The sequence below is a fragment of the Rattus norvegicus genome, chromosome 15 (genome assembly GCF_021556685.1).
Source record: "Rattus norvegicus strain SHRSP/BbbUtx chromosome 15, alternate assembly SHRSP_T2T, whole genome shotgun sequence".
Lineage (NCBI taxonomy): Eukaryota > Metazoa > Chordata > Mammalia > Rodentia > Muridae > Rattus > Rattus norvegicus.
Genome location: NC_141548.1, coordinates 43,786,720 through 43,804,975, shown reverse-complemented (window position 1 = coordinate 43,804,975; position 18,256 = coordinate 43,786,720). Strand labels below are relative to the sequence as shown.

General features: G+C 48.1%; 2 protein-coding genes and 1 pseudogene across 2 annotated transcripts in view; 2 read left to right on the top strand and 1 right to left on the bottom strand.

The window, feature by feature from the left end:
* The window catches only part of Clu (clusterin), a 39,005-nt gene that overhangs the window by 13,055 nt on the left and 7,694 nt on the right, over positions 1-18,256 (bottom strand). Inside the window, 1 exon segment of the mRNA NM_053021.3 lies at positions 12,198-12,414. The gene's annotated coding sequence lies outside the window, so the exon portion shown is untranslated.
* Positions 5,306-6,479, top strand: Ppp2r1a-ps1 (protein phosphatase 2 scaffold subunit A alpha, pseudogene 1; annotated as a pseudogene).
* Positions 14,165-18,256, top strand: part of Scara3 (scavenger receptor class A, member 3) — a 34,465-nt gene continuing 30,373 nt past the window's right edge. Inside the window, 1 exon segment of the mRNA NM_001108870.1 lies at positions 14,165-14,414. Within this exon segment, the coding sequence (NP_001102340.1) occupies positions 14,408-14,414 (7 nt within the window). The 5' untranslated portion in view covers positions 14,165-14,407.

The window sequence follows — 18,256 nt, the reverse complement described above, 5'->3', positions numbered from 1 at the left end:
GACGCCCACGTTCATCTTTCACATTAACCCATTACTGCACTCCTTTTCTTTGTTCCTATTTTAATGGAAGAGTAAAAGAAACTGAAGATGGTACAGGCATCTTGCTAGGGAAGAGCATACATGAAGTACCTGGCTCCCTAAATGCTGCACTGGGCTGCCGGTCCCTTGGCAGACAGATGAAGGAATCAGAAACGGGTTAAGAATGAGATAACCGGGGCTGGGGATTTAGTTCAGTGGTAGAGCGCTTACCTAGGAAGCACAAGGCCCTGGGTTCGGTCCCCAGCTCCGAAAAAAAAGAACCAAAAAAAAAAAAAAAAAAAAAAAGAATGAGATAACGTAGAAGGCCTCCCCTGTCTCTGAGATGCATAAAACCTAAACATGGTTCTTACCCACTTGGAACCCAGTCAGGCAGGGTGGGCTTCACTGGCACTGGACCTAGGAACCTCACACCTATTTTCAAGTACACTACCCAACTGTCTTCAGTAGTATAGTCCCTGGTAAGGTGTCCATGTTCCTGTGAATAACCCTCCTCTCCATGCTCCTGTGAGCAACCCTAAAGAAATTCATGAGAGGAACAGAGAGAAGAGATTATGGGAGGAGAAAGGGAAATGGGGGGGGGGAGGCTGAATATATATACACACACACACACATATATATATATACTCATTGTGTATAATTAATATATAATAATACAAATTTTTAGACAAAAACTACTTGTCTCACACTTGGCCTTCACATTGGTTCCTGAACAAGAAGCTATAGTGGAAGTTCTCCATGGAGCCCTGCTGATTAAGTAGCTGTGTCCAGAGGTGCTAAGAGGATTCCTAGCTGCTTTTGGCTAAGAGCAGAAACATCTGTTACAGGCATCTCTGGAAAGGAGAAACAACCTAGAAGCCCCCACCATGCTACTTCTTGGGGGAGAAGCCAAGCTTCCCACTCTGGACCCTGGAACATTTGTGTATCAAGAGTCAGGCAATAGCGAGGAACCCATGTAGGCAGCGCCGCAGTTTGGGCGGCAGACCTTGAAAACGATGTAAATAAAAGAAAACTGGCTTGAAGGAGAAACGTGTGGTCGAGGGCCGAGCTTCCCTCTCACATCTTTAAAGGAACAGCCATGAGGCCAGATTTCCATTTGTCCAAGGCCCAGAGGCTATGGTGATTTGGTCCTTTCCCAAAAGGCAGCCTACTGGAAATGTCTAGGCTTGGTCAGAAGTGGGCTAAGGCTGGCTTCAGTCCCAGCTGTGCCCCGAGGCATCCAGTGCCTTTAGACAAACCACTCTGCCCTCTGGCCTTAGTTTCTTCAGTCTGGGGCAGATGAATCTGAAATGAGCCCTCTCTAAGACTTTCTTTAGCCTAATCTGGTTCAGTGCCAAGTTTGGGAAGATAACTAACCAGAAAAGCAGAGTCAACAGAAACTTGGAGGAATGCCCCTCCCCCCGAAACTTCTCTTTGTTTTCTTTATAAAGAAAAATAAAAAGAAAGAATTATCAGTAACAGCTACATTTTCCATGGACACTGATGTCCTTGTAACTTTTTTTGATCAGCAGCTCCCTCCCGTTGTGTGTAGTAGGGACAGGGTACAATAGCAGTGTCTATAAAAGTCGTCCTTTGGTAATCAGGCAGGGAGATATGCCTTAGCAGAGGGAGATCTGGGGAGAGGGAGATAAGGATGTCCCCGACACAATTACAAGTGGTCACTTTTCTCCTGTTCCCAAACCTTGTAAGCTTGGGAATTCAGCTTTAAGCAAACTGACACAAATCTTGAATGCACTTCTTGATTTGTGTGTGTGTGTGTGCGTGCGTGCGCGCGCGCGCGCGCGCAAATGCATACACGTGCATGTGTGAGACCACAGGATGACCTCAGATGTTACACCATCCAACTGTTTGTACCTTAGGCAGGCTCGCTTACTGGTATGGAACTCACCAGCTGCCCAACAATCTGTAGGATCCCAACTCTACCCTCCCAGCTCTGGGTTTATGAGTATGGGCCATGTTGTACACAGGTACCAGGGATCCAATTCAGATCCTCATGCTTCTGTCTTACCAACTACCTCATCTCTCAAGCCCTAGGATTTCAGTATTCTAGGGAAACTGCAGAAGGCCACCACTCTGCCCTTCACCCAAGATCCTCTTCCTACTTGTCTCTCAGGGTCCCCGCCAGGGGTTTTCCTGCTTTTATTTTTGGATGCTCCCAACCTGAGAACTGGCTACCTCCCTTGCAAGCAATTCATTCTTTAGGAAAGCCATTTTTGATGGAGCTCCCTGCTCCTGTAAGGGCTGACCCTGAGCTCAATTCTGTCCTCAGAACCACACAAAGAAATACTAGTTATATCTCCCGAAGTCCATCTTATGGTTGAAGCCTCAGTCGGCTTCCCCTGGAGACCTGGAACCGGAAGCTCCTTGCTTATCTTCATCTGCGGACTCTTCCAGGCTTTGACCTTCTGACCTTGCCGCTCTTGAAATCCCCAAACCCAGCTCTGAGTTTATCAATGCCGAGTGAGTGACCTGACCATGCAGAGCAGACTAGGACCACCCACTTCCTTACCCTAAAGACTCCACATTAGCCTCGAGCGAGGTGCTGAGTCACGGGACATGTGCAGCTGTGACGGAGGACTCAGGCTTGGCTTCTTCCCTCTGTGGTCGTGGGGAAGAGGGCTGGAGTGAGCAAAGAGCTTTGTGGTGATCTATTTTTTCTCTTTAAGCTTTGCTCAGCATCTCTGGCTGCCCAAATGTCTTTGCATCTGACTGTCTACCTGGTGCCCTTCCTGCACATCCTACAGCCCTGCCATTAGCCGGCTCAGTGAGCTCAGCATGCGACCAGGCAGCTTCAGTTACCAAGAAAAGAAAGTAGAAGTGGGCATGAGCAGAGTCCCGTGACCCACACTAAGAACCAGTCTCTAGGCAGCACTTCTTTAAGGGTACATCAAGTCAACCACATGACGAAGCCATGGCTAATAAAATCATAAGTGGTTGAATCTGCCAAGGGTTGAGAAAGTTTCCTTAGCACCTTTTCTTGGGCATCCGTGAGGGCCAGAAATGCTTTGTGGGTTGATCCTTCCCATCTGGGATTTCCCAGGAGAAAGGACAGTGGCTACTCAGTCCTAGACTGCTTAGCACGTGCCTGGAGAAAGATGATGTTCCTTAAGCCATCTTTAGCTTTCCTCATGCTGCAGACGGGCCACGCTTTCTGAATTTCATTTCGAAACTTCCCAGTCACAGCCTTTATCACAGCCTTTATCTATGAATGTAAGCTAATGAGCCCCAAGACAATTGGCCAAAAGAATCGGCTTCAAATCAAGATTTCTTCTACAATCACCCTGACCCCAATTATTACTTCACAGCTGTGATTTCTGTAGAACCAGTCAATGGCTAACCAAAAGAACTACTTGGTAATTCTAAATATTACCAATGAGGCCCAGGGACAAAGCTTAGTTGGTAGGCTTACCTAAGGCTGCATGAGGATCTTGGTACAATTCCCAGAACCACATACTCCAGTTGTGATGGCGCATGCCTGAAACCCAGCTCTCAGGGGGCAAAGGCAAGAGAATCCAGATGTCAAGATCATCTTTGGCTATATAACGAGTTTGAAGCCAGCTTGAGATATGTAAGATCCTGTCTAAAAAATTCAATTAAATTATACTAAAATTACCAATAGCTGAGTTCTCCCTATCAGAGAGAATGGTTTAACCTGTCACAGCATCTGAATAGATAAATAGTTAATATATTCTGTCTTACTTAGGGTCTTATTGCTGGGAAGAGACACCATGACCAAGGCAACTCTTACAAAGGACACCATTTAATTGGGGCTGGCTTACAGGTTCAAAGGTTCAGTCCATTACCATCAAGGGAGGAGCATGGCAGCATCCAGGAAGACCTGGTGCTGGAGAAGGAGCTGAGAGCTCTACATCTTGATCCAAGGTAGCCAGGAGAAGACTGTCTTCCAGACAGCTAGGAGGAGGGTCTCAAAGTTCACAACCAGTGACACATTTCTTCCAACAAGGTCACACTTCCTGATAGTGCCACTCCCTGGTCCAAGCATATTCAAACACCACATATACATAATATATCTTGTCTTATTATATATGTAATTTATTAATACATTAATATGCTATGTATATGCATATATAAACACACAGAGAGCATGGGGACTCAGAAGACCTCTAGCAGGTCTTTGCTCACTCTGGCTGAAGCCCCTGCATTTTCCTCCATACAACGGCCTCCTGTGTCTTATTCCTAAGACAGTGCACAATATAGTGTCCTTTCCTCTACAAGCCAATTCTTCAAACAGCTGAAAACCCAACTTGTATCCAATCTTACCCATGTTTCCTTCAATCCCCTTCGCACGTGGGCTGCCAATACCTCACTCTCTTCGCCCCACCCCAAACATACTCCATTTTGTCTTTCTGTGTGGCTTTTAGACACACAGGACACCTGGTTGGGTGACCAGGTGGAACAGTAACAAACACTTTCTACTTGTGATTTCATGGGCCCTGTCTCTGCTCACTTTTGTATGGTGTTATACAATACTGTGTTCCTCACACCAATGTAAGCTAACCTGTGGGCTAGGCTTGGAGACACAAACACACAGTCATTGCTGGCTCCACATTCCCTCAGAGATTTAAGGTGAATACACAGTCAGTAACCAACCTCCCTATCCATCTTACTGTCAGCTTCTTTCTGAATTTCATGCTTCTAGTACAGTGTGTGTATTTACAAACAAACATAAGTAAAACAGACTGCTGACCTTTTTCTCTTCTTTTTAAAAAGAAATGCCAAGGAGCCAAGACAGCAGCTGTCAACGGCAACGATTCGCTCTACCCCACCATGGTGCTCATAGATGAACTGTGTGATGAGGACACTCAGCTCTGTCTCAACTGTATCAAGATGCTCTCCACCATGGCCTTTGCCTTTGTCATTGAATGAACCAGAAGTTAGCTCCTGCCCTTCCTTACAGATGCCATCTGTGACACCAAGGTCCTCTTGGCCTTGGCTGAATAGCTGGGAGCCTCCACCACTTTGGTGGGAGGTCCTGAGTATGTGACACTGTCTGCTGCCACCTCTTGAGTCACTGGCCACAGTGGAAGAGACAGTAGTAAAGTCCGTGTGGGGCATCTCACATGAGCACCCACCTTCCGTTTTAGAGGCTCACTTGGTGCCTCTGATGAAGTGGCTGGTGGGTAGAGACTGGTTCACCTCCCACACCTTGGCCTGTGGTCTCTTCTCAGTTTGCTACCCCTGAGTACCCCTGCCTATTAAGGCAGAACTTTGACAGTCCTTCCGGAACCTGTGCTCAGACGACACCTCCATGATGTGGTGGGCCACTGCCTCCAAGCTGGGGGAGTTTGCTAAGGTGCTGGCACTGGACAGTCAAGAGTGAGATCATCCCCATGTTCTCTAACCTGACCTCTGACGAGCAGGACTCGGTGTGACCACTGGCAGCGGAAGCATGTGTGAACATCGCTCAGCTTCTGCCCCAGGAGAACCTGAAGGCCTTAGTGATACCCACCTTGAGACAGGCTACTGAGGAACAGGTGTTCACTGCATGGTAGCTGGTAAGTTCACAGGACTCCAGAAAGCAGTGGGACCCAAGATCACCAAGACAGACCTGGTGCCTGCCTTCCAGAACCTGGTGAAGGACTGTGAAGCCGAGGTAAGGGCTGTAGTCTCCTGTAAAGTCAAAGTGTTCTGTGAAAATCTCTCAGCTGACTGCCAGGAGAATGTGGCCATGACCCAGATCTTACCCTGCATCAAGGAGCTCATATCAGATGCCACCCACATGTCAAGTCAGCACTGGGCTTTGGTCCTCTCTCCCATTCTGGGTAAAGACACCACCATCAAACACCTCTTGCGCCTTTTCTTGGCTCAGCTGAAGGACCGTGTCCTGAGGTGCTTGTGAACATCATCTCCAACCTGGACAGCTTGAACAAGAAGGTTGGCATCTGGCAGCTCACTCAGCGCCTGTTTCCTGTCATTGTGGAACTAGCTGAGGATGCCAAGTGGCAAGTGTGACTGTGGAATTTTTCTTTGTTTTGATGAGAAACTCAACTCTTTGTGTATAGCCTGACTAGTAGATCATGTCTAAGCTATCAGAGAGGCTACCACCAGCAACCTCAAGGAGCTAGTAGAGAAGTTCGGGAAGGAGTGGGCCCATGCCACCATTGTCCCCAAGGCCATGCTTTGAGACCCTAACTATCCACACCACATGACTACACTCCACTGCATTGATGTGCTGTCTGAAGTCTGTGGGCAGGGTATCACCACTAAACATATTTTGCCCAGCTCTTTGTATGACTGGGGACCCAGTCACCAATGTCTACTTGGTCAATGTGACCAAGTCACTACAAAAGATAGGACCTATTCTTGACAACAGCACCCTGCTGAGTGAAGTCAATTCCATCCTGAAGAAGCTGACACAGGACCAGGATATGGATGTCACGTACTTCTCCCAGGAGGCCCTGACTATTCTGTCTTTTGCCTGATGCTGGAAAAAGAAACATTTCAGGCCTCTGGTGTCCGCCTCCCAACCCCCACAAAGCTACCTCCCTTAGGGAGGTGGTGGGACCGATGACTGCCAGCGCCTGTGCATGAACTGACCCTCCTCTAGCACAGTTCAGTTCCTCCTCTCTGTAGCCTGGGAAGATTTCTCTATCTACCTCCCAAGGAGCTGGGGCAGTACAAGTTGGGCAGGACAGCAGCCTACAAGGAAGGGCTGGTTGTTCCTGCCCATTCTGGGAGAGGTGGGAGCATCCTAAGTCACTAGCTCCTGCTGCTGTAATGGGGACCCCTCCCCCATCTATTTACCAGCCCCCTTTCCTAACCCCAGCCATGTTTTTGTGTGCGTGTCAATTGTGCCATTTTTATTTTATTCCTTTTCTTACTCTTTACACGGAGAAATAAAGGTGTAGAAATAAAAAGATTAAAAGTTAATATTAAAGGCACTGACAAGATTGCTCGGCAGTCCCTGCTCTTGCCAAGGACCTAGGTTCAGTTTCTAGCACTCAGGATGGCTCACAGCCTGTAACTCCAGTTCCAGGTAATCCAATCTTCTCTTCTGGTCTCCTCGGGCACTGCACACATGTGGTACATGTACATAAATGCAGACAAACATAAGATAAAAATAAATATATATTTATTAAATCATAAGCAACTGTTCTCATCCACCTAATATCAGGTCACAGACATCTCTCTGAATCAATACATAGGAAGACCTAGCCCATACTTCCGGGAGACTGCATAGCATCCATGGTAAACCTCAATATATTTTTTCAATCATTCTCTTAATCTAACTACGGTTGTTGGAACCAATGGTTCTCAACCTTCCCAATCCTCCAACAATTTAATACAGTTCTTCATGTTATGGTGACCACTCCCCAAACATAAAATTATTTTCATTGCTAATTCATAACTGCAATTTTACTACCATTGTGGTTTATAATGCAAATATCTGATATGCATAATAGCCAATATTTGACTCTCCAAGGGGTCATGACCCACAGGTTGAGAACCACTGGCCTAAGCAGTGTCAAAAATCATGACCTTCTCTGTGTCTCTGAATTTCTTGATGCCCTTATTGCTTCCAGTAAGGTGAAGTTACTGACAGATAGAACATGCAGTTCATTCTCTCCCTTGTTTTTTAATCTCCGGGCGTGAGATATGTGCATGTATTCACCTATGTGTGTGGTTGTTGTGGCACATGAGTGGAGGGCAGAGAACAAGGCTGGGTGTCAGTGCTCACCAACCACCTTGTTTAAGGCAAGATCTCTTGTTCCCTGCTGTATACACTAGGCTATCCACTCCTGTATCTCTCAGATGGGCATGACCACATCCAGGTGTGGGTTCTGGCCATTCAAGCTCTGACCCTTGTGCTTGGACAGCAAGTACTTTACGCATTGGAGAGGGCTCATTCTTAAGGCTTAGAAGCACTGTCTTTGAATTTCTGTGACTTTAGCTCCTCTAAAAATGTTCCTTCCCACATGACCATGATGTGAGTTACTGTTCTTTGGATGTTCCAACTTGGTGAGCTAAAAACTAACATCTTCTACCAAGAGTAGTGGTACCTGCTAGTATCATGAGTTTGAGGCCAGCCTGGGCTACACAGCAAGTCCAGGCCAGCCTGGGTTACACAGCAAGTTCAGGCCAGCCTGGGCTTTTAAATGAAGCCCTGCCTCATGAAAACAAAACAAAACAAAAACAAAAACAAAAACAGAAAACAATAAAACAAAAAACAGAGGAGACAGAGAGACAGAAAGTCAGAGACAGACAGAGAGACAAAAAGTCAGAGACAGAGAGACAGAAAGTCAGAGACAGACTAAGAGAAAGAGATAGAGAGACACACATAGACACACACACAGAGAGAGAGAGAGAGAGAGAGAGAGAGAGAGAGAGAGAGAAACAGAGACAGACAGAGACATAGACAAAGAGGTAGGCATTTTCTGTTTCTTGGCTGTCCATTTATTTCAACAAGTTATTTGTGGTTTTCTATCAATTTTAAGAGTTTTTTAATAAACAAAGTAATCTTTTGTGCATTCTAAGTTTTCATTCTTTTAAAAATTATTTGTAAGCTTTATTTACTTGTCTTACATTTTTGAGCATGTGTCCTGTACATAGAGGTGGAGGAGGGTGTTAGGGGTCCTGGAGATGGATAACTGGGTGGTTGTCAGCTGCTTGACATGAGTTCTGAGATCCAAACTTGAATCAGGAAAAGCAACAAGTGCTTTTAACCCCTGAGCCATGGCTTTAGACTCCCCCCCCCCTTTCCAGCAAACTGTCATTTATTTGTTTTTTTCCTTTGGATGTGGAGGTTTTCTCAAATTTTCATGCAAGTAAACATGTTTATCTTTTTCTTTAGTCCCCATGTTTCCTGTCTTGAGAATTTCTTCCTTCAGCTCAGAGACTTCTTCAGCTTTTACTGTGTTATGTTTGTATATCTACATGATGAAATATGAGGTATATTAATATACAAAATGAAATATTTGCATCTGACTGTGTATGAGTGTGTGGTGGGAGTGGGGGCAGGGATGAGGGAGTGGTCTAGCTTTATTTATTCTAGACTAGAAACCTACTACGTAACATTATTATCAGAGAAAGAATGTTTGTCTTAGTCAGGGTTTCTATTCCTGCACAAACATCATGACCAAGAAGCAGGTTGGGGAGGAAAGGGTTTATTCAGCTTACACATTCACACTGCTGTTCATCACCAAAGGAAGTCAGGACTGGAACTCACACAGGGCAGGAAGCAGGAGCTGATGCAGAAGCCGTGGAGGGATGTCACTTACTGGTTTGTTTCCCCTGGCTTGCTCAGCTTGCTCTCTTATAGAACCCAAGACCACCAGCCCAGGGATGGCACCACTCACCATGGGCTGGGTCCTTCCCCTTGATCACTACTTGAGAAAATGCATTATAGCTGGGTCTCATGAAGGCTTTTCCACAACTAAGGCTCCTTTTTCTGTGATAACTCCAGCTTGTGTCAAGTTGACACAGAAAACCAGCCAGTACACTGTTGTTGTCACTTTTCCATTTGTTATGGTAAAATACCCTGACAAAAGCAACTTAAGGGAGGAAGGGCTTGCCTTGCTCACAGCTTGAGGGTATGGTCTCTTGTGGTGGAGAAGTCACAGCAGCAGGAGCTTAAAGCAATTTTACATCCCAGTCCTGAAGCAGAAAGCTAAAGGCCAGTGCTCAAACTCACTTGCTTAATTTATTTAATGTAATATTTTTATTGCTTTTTGGGAATCTTATGTCATGTACCCCAACGGTACTCACCTCCCAGCCCTCCCATATCTGCCCTCCCTACCCATCACACACACACACACACACACACACACACACACACACACACACATACACACACACACACACACACACACACATACACACGGAAGAGGAGGAGGGGGAGGAAGAGGGGGAGGAGGAGGAGGAGGAAGAGGGAGAAACGGGATTAATTTTGTGTTGTCCATAAACTCATTAAAGCACTGTCAAACTCCTAGTGGTCAGCCTTTCTAGGGAAGCTGACTCCTTCTCTGCCTCTGTCCCCCATCTCAGGCTTTTTGTTTGTTTGTTGTTGGGTTTGTTTTGTTGTTTTTTTTTTAATTCTTCTTGATGGTTTCCTCTCTATGCTATTACTTTGGGGAGGTAGGGGTTGTCAGAGAAGCCTTTTTGGTTCCCTTTTTTTCAACTGTGTGTCTGCAGTTATCAATAGCACTTCAGGAATAGCTTCCTTGCCCTTCACAGTCAGTGAAGCACAGACCCCGGAGTTCCTCATGGCTTCTGGCAACAGCACAGGCCATGAACATCCACTTGTCTCCAGCTTCAGAATGAACCTGACCTGACCTGAACTCTGCCTGGTCTCTGGTCGTGTGTGTGTGTGTGTGTGTGTGTGTGTGTGTGTTTCTTTTTTTTTTTTAACTTGTGTGGAATACATTGTTTTAATTACGCAGACTTTTCCTTTAAAAGATTTTTGGTTCTTGCATATGAAATTGTTGTATGAATTTAAAAATGACGTTGCCCAGTTGAAAAAGATAAGTATAATTGCCTTTAGTCTACACTTTATTTTGGAGATAACTACATTTTTATAATCTCTTCTCCTGTTTAGGTGTGTAATGTGTGTGCAAGAATCCTAAACTATTATTTTTATTATTTGCTTTTAGCTAACAGACTAGTGAATTTATGGCATTTTTCCGGGCTTAGGCCTTCGTCCAGCACATCTATGGTGCACATCTTACAGACCCATTAGTGGGCACACAGTGCCATCAGGTATCCTGAGCAGAACTAGCCACACTCACACAGCTTTAAACACAGCATTTTAAACGTTTGTTGCACTTTACTGTACTTATTGTTAGTCTCTTACTATGTCTAACTTATGAGTTAAACTTTATCATAAGTCTGTGTTTAGGAACAAACATAGTATATCTGTGGTTTCAGGCATTCACAGAGGACCTGGGGACCCATTCCCTGAGCATAAAAGGGGGCAGCTAGATGTGTGTCCTACTGATTCCCTGCAGAGTTCTGAGTAACATCCATTGACTGTGTTCGTTGCACACGCTAAAGAGGCTGTGCATGTGGGAACACTGCTCCATCTGGTAATCAGGAGGAAGGGAGAGATTCCTGACTGCTGAGGCTTCCTCGTCAGGTAGCAGGAAAAGTGGAAATGCTTACAGAGTGCCCCTCCTCAAGTAGAGTGGGAGGTGTGCAAAAGAGGGGTGAGCACTGGGATCTGGGTGACCCAGGGGCTGTGGAAGAGCACAGAAGCTTGCAGGAAAACTCAAGATAGGCTTTTGCCTCAAACAGAAGAAAACTGGAGCCTGTGGAACTCCCTGAAAGACTTGAAAGCTGGGTTGGGGGTGGGGCAGATGGATTGGGGATTGGCAACACTTCTCAGGGGCACTGGGCTCCCTGTCTTCATAAATCCCTGGCACGTCTACCATCGTGGTCATATTATTCCTGGAGAGGACTTTTGCCTTTAGCCATCTCCTTTGACTTTCAACACAGGTATGGCCCGCGTGCGCACACAGCCATCCTCCTCAGCTTGCCACAGCTAGAATGAAAATGGTACCAAATGGTCCTCCCACCACTCTCTAGAAGCTGCAGGCCTCTGCTCTTGCCTCTGAGCTTTCACCATCCCCCGATGACCTTGAAGCCTCATCTTTGGTGGGAGGAGCTTCAGCTGACCCAGGAGCACCCCTCTAGTTGTGAGTAGAAAGGGTCACCCAAAGGCTGGCACGCACTCTATCAGACCCCATGCTCCTCCCCTCTTGCTGTGTGTCAAGGCTCTGCTCCTTCTGGGTTTCCTCTCTTTCTCACTCTCAACCACACAGATCTTCAGCTCCTGCTCTTTGCTAACTCTGCATCACTCCACAAAGCCCAGTTCTTCTTCCCAGAGTCCTTTTGGAGCATGGAGTATCTTCTGCATCCTCCGGGCTGACCCGAGTCCTTCTCTGCTCATCATAGTCCATCTGCCACCGGAAGCAAGCATCAGCTCTCGTGGGTGATGACTGTTGTCTTTGAATGATGGGAACAAAAGAGGCTCCCTGCTCCCTCATGCAAGGGTGAGGCCATCCCCCAGCCAGTTACAGAAAACATGGATAAAATGAAGGGCTCCTTTTAAAACTCATTCCATCCACAAATATCTAAGCACTTCCCACCGCACTTTAACAAGTATTGGACTTAACTGGCACGAGTTCAAATACCATGATTCCCACCTTACTAGCAAGCCGTAGTTAAGCATTTCCATGGAGACAACGGTGGTGTTTACTTCACCCGATTGCTGAGAGCGTGATGGTCAATCTTGTCAACTCCACAGGACCTAGAATCATCTAGGGAACAAACTTCTGTGGGTGTCTGTGATGGTGCTCCCAGAGAGGTTTAACTGAGGCGAGAAGAACCACCCCAAATGTAGGTGGTATCATCCCTGGGATCCTGGATGGAACAAAAAGGAAAAGAGAAACTGAGTCGGCTCTCCCTACTTCTTGATTGTAGACACAAAGCTTATATGTGGTGTGATGCTTCCAACCATGCCTCGACTTTCAGTGGCCTCAGCTGGAGAAGCCGCTGCTCTTTGCCTCTCTGTGGTAGACTGAGTGCTCACCAGGAGCCCAAACAAGCCCCCCTTTTCCTTTAGCTGTTTAATCCCGATTTCACCATAGCAACAAGGAAAGTAATTAATACAGAGGGTCAAGCGAGTTAAGAAAAGGCGATCGATCGCCAAGATGAGTTTCTTTTGACAGATATGAACGTCTACTTGGTGCCTTCAAAGAGGTGCCCTGATATAGGCTATGACTCTCAGAAACCCAGACTCACATAGCAGACTTAGTGCCCTGGCCTTCCTCCCTGCAGGTAGTGTGTTTCCACTGATAAACTTGGGGTACACATTTCGCAAACTGTGAACTTCCCAGGGCAAGGCCAAGCAGACTGCAGGCACCAGAGCTGTCTCTGGTCTGCAGGGTTAACAGCAGCCCCCTCCCTGCCCCCTCAGTGCTTAATTCCAGCCTTAACTGAGGGGGACATGCAGGGGCCCAGTAGACAGCAGGGCTGTTAGCAATCAGAGTGTTACAGGGGTGGGTGTGAGTCCTGCGGCCATGAAGAACAGCCACAGGACACATGTTAGAAATCAAGCTTATTTTTTAAGAAAAGGAAAAGCTCCCACCACCCACTCACACCCCCAACCCCAACCAAGAATGAGAGTGAGGTAGTAAGATGAGGGAAATCCCCCAAAAGCATTGGGCCAGGAGGTCATTTACATAACACAATTTCTCCCTGTGTCATGGATGTCCAGATGGTGGTCAGGGGATGGGGGGATGGGAACAGGAGATTGTGAGGAACGGAGGTGGGGGGTTCCAGCTCTCCTCCACCAATTGGCTTCCCTTATGCTAATCCTTATGTCACTGGCTCCAGTCTTAAGGAGCCCAGACTGGGTTGTTCTCCCTCTGGAGTTCCTGCTCTTTGCTGTCATAATGTCTGCCACATATCATTGCTGGCTTTCTGGTCCTTACTGACAGGTGTTCCTCACCTTCTCCCAGAGCTTAGGGCAAGATCTGGAAGTTGGGAGGTGGCCTGTGAATGTGTGGTTAACACGTACCGTTTAATACGAAATAGCACACCAAGAGGGTTTTATGACAACAGTCGACTTCATGTCTGAGGTGGCCTTCCCTCTAGTGTCCTTTACACCAGTGGCCCAGCCACATGTAGCAGGATTTGGGAGTGCTCAGGGCCCAGTTCTCCCTTGCAGACAAGAAATTCAACATTACTGAGCTTGGAGGTGGCAGAACCACAGCAAGCAAGAATTGTCAACTAGAGTCGACCAGGGAAAGAGACAGCTTGGAGTGCAGGGGTGTATGGATGTGAACAGCACAGACCAGAGCAAAACCAACAGTTGGCAGAAGGCTGATGCCCAAGAATTCTTTTTCCTCCTGGTCCAAGGGAACTATGCAGGACTGAAATCCAGGGTCCTGGTCCCCGCCCACCACAACGGTAACCACGCTATCCCCCGGGGTGGTGAACCCTTCCACGCACCCTTCGCCGCCCACCAGGGGCACAAAGGGTCCCGGCAGCGGCAGTTTTGAAAATATCAAGGAAGTTGATCTGGGCCGGGGCCCAAGCGGTGACGACGACGAGGGAGGGCAGGAGGCGGAGAGAGGGATGCGCGCGAGGCCAGGACTGCGGGCGCGGGGCAACACAGCTCGCCGGGCTCCGGCGGGCAGCGTGGCGTCCCCAGCCTGCGACCCCCCGGACCTTCCTCCTGCTACGCTGTCTAAGCAGGGGCACAGAGCCGCATGTGTCCCCACGCAAATCCCAGACACGCGGGCCGCACCTAGGGGCGGCGGTCGGTGCCTGGGGAGGACCCCGGCTTCCCGCTCCATCCAAGGCTACTCGAGCACCGCGGGGCCCTGCAGAGGCCCGCGCAGGAGGGACCATGAAAGGTAAGCAGACTTCCTAGGAGCATAGAGAACATCCATCCTTCCTCCCAAGACATGGGCCGAGCCAGGGTACCCTGCCGCCTGGGCTGCAGGAGGGCTGAAAGTCCCCAGAGCTAGGGGAGATATTGCAGGTCAGGGGACCTGCCTTTAAAAAAAAGAAAGGAAGGAAGGAAGAAACAACAACAAATTATCCCTGAAGAGGTAGTAGGGAGGGATGGGGTGGGATCGGAGTGGGACAGGAAGAACCCTAAGTGCGGGGAAAAGAGTAGAGAGGAAGGAAAGAGATGAGAAGAAGAGTGAAGCATCACACAAGGCCCTTGCAGTGCCGGCCTCACCGCCATTGCTCACCCCTCAAAACAAATTTAAAGTCCAGAGAAGATTCTGATCCGGTTCCCCAGTGAGCACAGAAGGATGCTTGGTGTGGATCACAGCTGAGGTCCCACCCCAGAGGCTCCTGCAGACCCTACCCAAGTGTAAGCTGCATCTCCTCCACCAACTCTGTCCCCTAAGACAGTCATGCCAGTCAGAGCCCCCCTGAGTCCTTCCCTTCCCAATGTCTGACCCTGTCTGACCCTTCCCGACCTCTGACTTGGAAACAGAGCAACTGAGCAGGCAAGCCATGAGGGCCAGACTTGGAATGGAAGTAAAAACCCTTCTTGACTCTAAGCTGCTCGTCCTGGGTCCTACAGAGTTCCCTTCCAGGTCATGAGGTTGGGGGTACTCTCTGGGGCCTTTTGGTAACCCTCCTCTAGCAGCCCAGGGGATGCTTGGGTTCCTACAGGGAGAACTTCCTCCAACTTCCTAAGAGGACCTTTGGGATGGTGTTCAGGGTTCCAAAGTTGCACTCTCAACTCTCAAAGTTGCTGCTGAGAAGAGACAGTGGTGACAGGAGGCCAGGCCCCATTTGTCAAGCCCGCTTCAACTGGAGCAGTGGTGGTTTGTCTCTTTGGTATCCAAGGACTGGGTATTCAAGAAGTAAGAGCCTTGCAGACAAACCTCTGACTCATTCCAACCTCTGCATTGTAGACTGGGAGAAGTGCAGGCTCAGAGAGTAGGGGCTCTGAATGTGCTGCCTGTTCAGTACTCCCATAGGGCTCACACTTGTCCCAGGACGGTGCCACTGAGAGTATCTTGAAATGCATAATGTTTTAAACAAGGATTCCCCCCACCCCCTTTCATTTTGCATTGAGTCCCAGGAACTCCATAGCTAGTAAAATGGAGTAGCACCTGTTATAATTCATTGCCAGCCAAAGGGTCTAGAACTCTGGCTCTGTCCTCTAGTACAGAAGAGACCCGTGCTTTTCTGTCTCCATCCCTCCAGCCTCTGGTACCTTCTGCCCATGCTTTCTGATGGCCCCGCAGGTTGGCCAGGGTGAACCAAGCAGTTTTAACCAGCCCTGGGGTGTTTCCTTGGCAGATGAGGCAGAGCCTTGCCCATGGGCTCCTGCTTCTAGCTGCTGCATCCCTGAAGCTCTGTCCTCCTGCAGTTCTGGGACAGGCCATTTTCTGAGACCAACTGAGGACACATCTTATTGTAGTCCACAGGGCCACAGGTTGCCGCGAACCTTGCGGGTGATGCCAAGATGCTGCCCTTTTCAGAGTGCTTTGACCCATCCCGCTGCAGATAAAATAAACAGAGGCAAAGGTGGGGCTGAAAACCTGTGCTGGGGACGAAAGAGCTAGTGTGGATGAACATGTCTTAGGACGTACCCAGGATAGGACTCAGGCAACTATGGCTCCTTTCTGCTCCCTCCTGCTCCAATCTTGCTGCTTCCCCAGATTCCAGGAAAACGTCTCTCCACAAACCTCTGGGTAGCTCTTCAGAAAACCCTCAATGGTTTCCTGTGACACCCCCACCCCCACCCCAGGGCCTCAAGGGGTGGCAGAGCTGCCAGGGGGGAAAATGGTTGATTCCCAGCATGCCCCTCTCCTATGATGCAGGGTTGATCTGAACAATGGCTTCAGAGAGAAGCTTTCTCTTCACTGAAGTGTGAAGAGCATGGTGCCCCTCAGATCTGAAGGGGAAGGGAGGGCCTTTCCAGAGAGGCCCTTCCCCAAGGGAGGCTGGTTTTTCTGGCTCTAAGGCCCACCAATCTTCCAATTACATCTGCTGCCAAAAAAAAAAAAAAAACCAAAAAAAACAAAAACAAAAAAAAAACACAGTCCCTTGCTCAAAGCAATCAGTGATGTGATGTTTTGTGGAGAGAGGGAGCCTCGATGGGGACAGTATTTAAACCAGAAGGCAGGCCTGTTGAGCACCCCAGTGTCAAGTCCCTGCTCTGGCCACCAAGATGTTTCTGCTGAGAGTGGATGGGGAGCGGGGCTCCTGCCTTCCTGACTGGCTGGCCAGGCCTCCCAGCTAGCCATGACTTTTTATGTAAGCTGGCACCTGGCCTCTCTCATACATAAGCCTAGGAGCAAACAGCTGTCACCAGTCTCTTGGTGACAAGCCCACCTCAGAGTTTCCCACTGACTTGTGAGCCATTAACAGCCACCTGTGACAGGGCTTAAAAGCAAAGCTCTCCAGCCTCCGGAAGTAGCCTGGCTGGCTGTGAAGGTGAAAACAAGACTCCAAATCTGTAACCCACTTCAGTTCTCCAGTTCTGGTCCTGTCATTTCCATCCCTGAGTCCCCTCTCTCCCTGAGGACAGGAGCTGTGGGTCCCAGTACCACTTGGTGAGCAGAAGTGACATGGTGGATGGTGGTGGGAAGCATGTGATCAGTGTGGATCTCTGTCCCTCAGAGACTGGGTCAGGCAGAGCCAGGCTCCACCACTCCCCAGTACTAGAGGAGCAAGCTGTTCCCCCAAATGGAGAGAGGATCCTGAAACACAGAGCAAGGGCAGCCTGGGAGGAAAGAAGACTGCAGAAACTCGGCCTATGGGGCTGGAGAGACAGTTAAGAATGATGGCTGCCCTTCCAGAGTACCGGGCTTTGATTCCTAGCACCCACGTGGTGACTCGGCTGTCTGTAACTCCAGTTTCAGATTTGATGCTCTCTTCTCTTCTGCGTGCACCAAGCACACACGGTATACATGTGGGCTGTTTTGCCTACATGTATAAAATATAAAGAAATTAGTAAAAACAAAAATACAGTTCTGTGACTGACATTTGATTTTGGCCAAAAGGCTGAGAAATGATCTGCACTGTGGAGGCCACTCCTCAGCTAGACTTGGAAAAGGTTGTTTATTCGTGAGGCAGCAGGCTACGCCCTCCATCCTCAGAACTCTGGGCTCAGAAAGGGTCAAAAACAAGGAGCTAACTGCACAAAGAAGCCACAGAGGTCAGCTCCAAACCATCACAGATCGTCGCCCTGGTATCCATCTGGGGTAACTTTAAGACCAAAGATAAGGTCACATCTCTGAGCTAATGTGTGAAAGAGGAAAAAGCATTCTGCTTTACAATGAGCGCTGTGGGTGCCTTAGTAGTTTCCATGGACCTACAGCTGGCCTGGGTGTTAGAGTTGGCAGCCGGGGTGGTCTGACTAAACTATTGCACATACTCCATCTGCATTCAATTATGTTGTGCCCTCTATGTGTGTTCTGTGTATGTGTGTGTCTGTGTATGTGTATGTGCATGCATATGTGTATATTGTATATGTATGTGTGCATCTGTGTATGTGTTGTGCGTGTATTGTGTGTATATATGTATGTGCAGTGTGTGCATATGTGCATCTGTTGTATGTGTGTGTGAATGTGTATGTCTGTATGTGTGTGTGTTTGTGTGTGTGTAAGTATGTGTGTATGTGTGTATGTATGTGTTGTGGGTGTGTGTGTGTATATTGTGTGCGTATACATGTGTTTGTGTGTGTGTACATTGTATATGTGTGTGAATGTGTATGTCTGTA